This window comes from Palaemon carinicauda, chromosome 19 (genome assembly GCF_036898095.1).
Source record: "Palaemon carinicauda isolate YSFRI2023 chromosome 19, ASM3689809v2, whole genome shotgun sequence".
Classification (NCBI taxonomy): domain Eukaryota; kingdom Metazoa; phylum Arthropoda; class Malacostraca; order Decapoda; family Palaemonidae; genus Palaemon; species Palaemon carinicauda.
In genome coordinates this window covers 117,434,068-117,439,067 of record NC_090743.1, presented here as the reverse complement: position 1 = coordinate 117,439,067, position 5,000 = coordinate 117,434,068, and the positions used below count along the sequence as shown (strand labels likewise).

At 38.2% G+C, this 5,000-nt stretch overlaps 1 protein-coding gene across 1 annotated transcript in view; it reads right to left on the bottom strand.

The window, feature by feature from the left end:
• The window catches only part of LOC137659277 (uncharacterized), a 32,974-nt gene that overhangs the window by 465 nt on the left and 27,509 nt on the right, over nt 1-5,000 (bottom strand). The window contains exons 16-20 of the mRNA XM_068394305.1: nt 4,067-4,204; nt 3,633-3,790; nt 2,881-3,033; nt 1,724-1,846; nt 1-1,540 (exon numbers count right to left, since the gene is read on the bottom strand). The exon at nt 1-1,540 is cut by the window's left edge and continues 465 nt beyond it. Of these exons, the coding sequence (XP_068250406.1) occupies nt 1,468-1,540; nt 1,724-1,846; nt 2,881-3,033; nt 3,633-3,790; nt 4,067-4,204 (645 nt within the window). The 3' untranslated portion in view covers nt 1-1,467. The remainder of the gene's footprint in view (nt 1,541-1,723; nt 1,847-2,880; nt 3,034-3,632; nt 3,791-4,066; nt 4,205-5,000) is intronic.

Genomic DNA, 5,000 nt, shown 5'->3' with positions numbered 1-5,000 from the left:
AACAGTTTTTTTCTGGCAATATGTGGCAATGAATATTGATTACAATATGTAGCAACTATTTTCATTATTGCAATATAAAGCAATTTCGTATTATTATTACAATATATGGCAATAATTTTGAATCTAGAACTCTGCGGAAAAATTGGCACTAAAACAAAAGATTTCACAGCGAAATAGCATCTATAATCAAGGTCTGTAAGTATAAAATTTGCGCAACTACATCGGCGCCTGAGATCCATGGCAACATCAGGGGGTGTCCGAATTGCTGCACTGTGATGTTTATTCAAGTGCTTCTGTGGGGAAGGTCATGGGGCGATTCGGACGCAGCCCAAGGCTACCTCAAGGGATCCATAGTCGTAATTAAGAAAATCATTTCAACCAATCAAAAAGGAAAGCAAAGTTTTCTTTAAAAGCTAATTTTTATCAAACCAACTTGAAAAAGATGAGGAAGTGGTATTTCAGCGACTCCATGTCAGAGAAATTATATAAAAAAAAGTTCTCGTTTCCTCCTTAACTTGGCTCTTATATTTTCCTTAAGTACGACACAATTGTCTTTGGCTTTTACGCTTAAAGAAACTAATCTTGGCCTTAAAATTAACGTAATTATGATGTTTGTGGCATTTACAATATTGGTGAATTCTGCTTCAGAAACCACCTTCAAAATTATTCATATCTTGAGGAGTTACTGTAATTAGAGGTCATCTCTGCAAAGGATAGTATATCAAGATGACCCCTGCCTTATCCTGTATGCTGTAGTGGTCACAGGTAAATCGAACAGTTCTTGGGAGGGTAAGGGTGAAGGCAAGAGTAGGTCGGCATCTAAAAGGGAGTACAACAAGAATTGGGCAGACCCAACTGTTGGGCCCATAAAGTTGACCCTTAGCACCCAAGGTTCAGTAACTCCTGTGGCATCCGTCATGAAGTGGAGGAGGTCGTTGTTCACTGAGAAAGCGTAATTAGCGGGTAACATAAATTGCCTGCGCGTCTTCCAATTCTTGACGGAATAATTGAATTCATAAGGGCAAAGAAATGGTCCTCTATTGAGTTAATTTTCCTTTGGGATCTTTTGTACGAATTCTCATTTTCTGTGGAGACTTCAGATCTTCTATTTCCCATTTTCTATGTAGCCTGCAAGTCTCCTCATTTCCGTTTTCTGTGGAGCCTACAGGTCTTTAAATTCCCATTTTCTATGTAGCCTTCTAGTCTCCTCATTTCAGTTTTGGGTTCCTGTTTTTCTCCTTGTTCCTCTTCTTTTTATTCATCTTGTTTTGAGTACTTATAACAGCTCTTCATTTTTTATATCCTTATTTTCATCTTTTCCTTTTCTCAATCATCTATTTAAACTTCATGCTTCTCCAGTGTCTTTTGCATTCTTTCCATATCTTCCTCCATCTCCTCCTCCTCCTCCTCCTCCTCCTGATTCTCCTTCTCCCACTCCTACTTTCTTCGTCCTTCTTCCAGACTTCCTTAATCCTCGGGGAATCTGCGGCGTGAGGAAAATTCGGCCCCCTCACTGCTTGCTCCTTTCTGGGACTTCGATCTGAGAAAAAAGATATAAAGAGGGTAGGTAAGGGGACTTGTCTTGAAGGAGCCTCCACCTCTCAAAGAGTAATACACATTCATCCACAACCTATCCCATCCATTCCCCAGGGAGTATTGCATCCATACTCCAGTCCCTTGATCTTACCCCTGAATGTATATAGCTATCATCAATCCACCTCACCTTTCGAAGAGTCCCGGGTCCGTGTAGATAGGCTCCGAAGGATCAGAGTACCTGGAAGACGTTGCTGCCCCATCTTCTCCCTGCGGGCTGCTTGGGGCGGCGTCGTTGGACGGCCAGTAACTGCTTCGAGTGGGGAGAAGGGGAAGATTATGAGGATGGAGAGAGAGAGAGTGTGTTCTTTTTGGCATTGTCACATGGGAATGTAGTTTGATTGGAGACTACAATTAGGGAAATCTTATTGAATAACAAATGCCCTTTGCGTCAATAAGCGTAGGAAGAGATGATGACGATGTATGTTGTTACACAGATTGATAGAAAGATATACGAATAGATATTTTTCCTTATTGAAAACTTATAACCTAAAATCATCTGGGAAAGTCGATCTCTATTTTCATATAGCTATTTGGGTGATAGTCTAAGTAGTTCTTATTTTATACTATTTTTATAGAGAAGACAAGAGTATATTGTCTTCTTGAAATATATTCAATTTGTTGAGATATTTTGTTTTGCTCATTTAAGATTTTAATAAGGAAATAACTTTATCCTGCTTCTGATTATTAATATAAAAACATTGTTTTCCAACATTGAATAGTGTATTAGTAAACAATCTCATATTATTATAATGTCACCCCTTAAAATTTAACTTTCTCTAATGCCGTTTTCTATAAAAGAAAACTGAAAATGTTATTGGGGAAACTTCTCTAATTAGGGCACTCCTTATTAACTAATGATGATGTTCTAAAACCTGTATCCTACTTTCTACAATCTCATATTTTTATACTTATGTTACCCCTTAAATTTCACATTCTCTAATGCCTTTTTCTATAAAATAAAACTGAAAATGCTCTTGGTGAAGCTACCTTAACCTGCACATTCTTTATTAACTAACAATTGCAGTTCTAAAACCTGTGTCGTACCCTCTACAATCTCATGTTTTTATACTTATGTCACCAATGAAATTTCGCATTCTCTATTGCCGTTTTTTTTTTTTTTTTTTAAATTCTGTAAATATTATTGGGGTACCTACCCTAACCAGCACATTCTTTGTTAACTTACAATTGTGTATCCTACCCTCTAGTAAGCTTTTAACCTATAAAATATATGTCCTACTCTCTAGGAAGCTTTTACATCATTATCATATACATGAGATATCTTACACCTGCCTGGCGGGCTGGGTTAGAGTGCGAGCGTGGCTACCCGGGAAGGCGGACTTGTTGTTCTGCTGGAGATGCTGTTGCTGACTGGGCTGGTTGTGGTACGGGTTCCCCGCGTCAGCCATTGCATTCTTTGTACCCAGCGTGCGGTGTTTCCTGTGGGAGGAGAGATTGTGTTGTTAAGTAATGTTGTCATTGGCTCTGCCAAAACCTCATTTGTTTGAATGTTGTAGCAGAGCTTGATGCAATCTGCATTTTTGATTGGTTTTTGTTGTCATGGGGTTCCATCCAAACCTGTCTATTTCCAATAAACCGTTCATGTATTATTATTATTATTATTATTATTATTATTATTATTATTATTATTATTAATAGTAGTAGTAGTAGTAGTAGTAGTAGTAGGTAAGCTATAACCCTAGTTGGAAAAGCGGGATACTATAAACCCAAGGGCTACAACAGGGAAAAATAGTCCACTGAGGAAAGAAAATAAGGAAATAAATGAACTGCATTTTGCATTGGTTTGTGTCGTCATGTGGTTCCACCAAAACATTGCTACTTCCTATAAGCAGTGCATGTGGTTAAATATGTAGAGTTCCAGGCAAATATGTCTATCTGAAAAGCTTTATATTTGTTGTACAAAAGAATATTGGTACTGTAATGTAAACACAATGGTCCAGTAGTGTTATAGGTGTAACGAGACTAGCATTGTATCTATACAAGATTAGTAGAAGATTCGGAGAAGACCTGTAACATACCTGTAACAGAATCCAATAACCAGGAAGGAGCCCATGAGACAGATGACGGTTATAATGAGCCCTGTCACCATTCCGTAGTACTCGGACGTGGCCAGGCACACCTCGCCTAGGTATGTTTGCGGCAGCGGCTCATTAATCTCATCCCGAGACATGTACACCTATGGAAATAGAACAAACAGGAAGATGAGACATATTATTTTCTGTTTCTCTATACTTTTGCCATTACTGTACCCTTAAATTGTTTCAGATTAAACCCCAGTCCAGGTGTTAGTTGACTTTAAGCATAAATTAAAGTCCACGGGGTATTAAGTAGTTATTTATTGACACAAGCACGCCATAGTGTGCTAAGACCTTGTTCGTCTTCTAGTTAATGATGTGTATTTACAGTTGAACTTCTGTTTACTCGCGACACGTACAGTAGGTATTTGACATACCTCATAGATTCCGTGCACGTGCTCTTCTTCCTCGGGATCCTCTTCCATATAGCTCTCGGTACCCGGCTCATCTGCATTCCTTCGGCGTCTTCCATAGGATTCAGATTCCTCTCTTCCAGGTCCCACAACACAGCGTGCCTGTTGGGAATAGTTGGTTGATAAAGTAACATATTCAAGACTTGCTGACGAATTTTAGAGTTCAATTTATGGAAATAGAATTATGCGGTTGAAGTCAATGTCTTTAGAGTTTTATGTGACAAACTCCCAAGGGGACTACTATAAAGAGGTTGGGGTTTGAATTGTTTAGGTTTGAATTAAATAATCATTTGATAATGTTCCTAAAAGGAGGTTAGGTATGGACATTAAGTAAGGGTTTAGCATGATAAACTCCCAAGTCGACTCCTATGCATAGTTTTGGGGTGAAATGTCAAGGTTAGTATCAAGTAGTAATTGGATGATCCTAAAAGGAGATTAGGTATGGACATTTAAGTCAGGCTTTTACATGATAAACTCCCAAGTCGACTCCTATGACGAGTTTTGGGGTGAAATGTTGAAGTTAGAATCAAGTAACTGGATAATGTTCCTAAAAGGAGTTGCAAGGATTTTGGATGTCTTAAAAACATTTTAGTCCATCCACGTAAACTCCATTTGCTCTTGGGTAGAGAGAATTGGTTTAAACGTTTAGAGAGTTCTTATGATTTTGTCTAACTTATTCTTGAAATCGTTTACCGTATTACTCTTCACTATATCCGCTAGAAGTCTGTTCCATATTTTAGCAATTTTGTATGTAAAGAAATTACCACATTGAGTGGTGTTGCATCTTCTCAGTTCCAGTTTATTACCACATTGAATGGTGTTGCATCTTCTCAATTCCAGTTTATTTTCATCACCTTTGGACTGAGGCCAGGTATGAACTAAATGTTTATACCTAGTT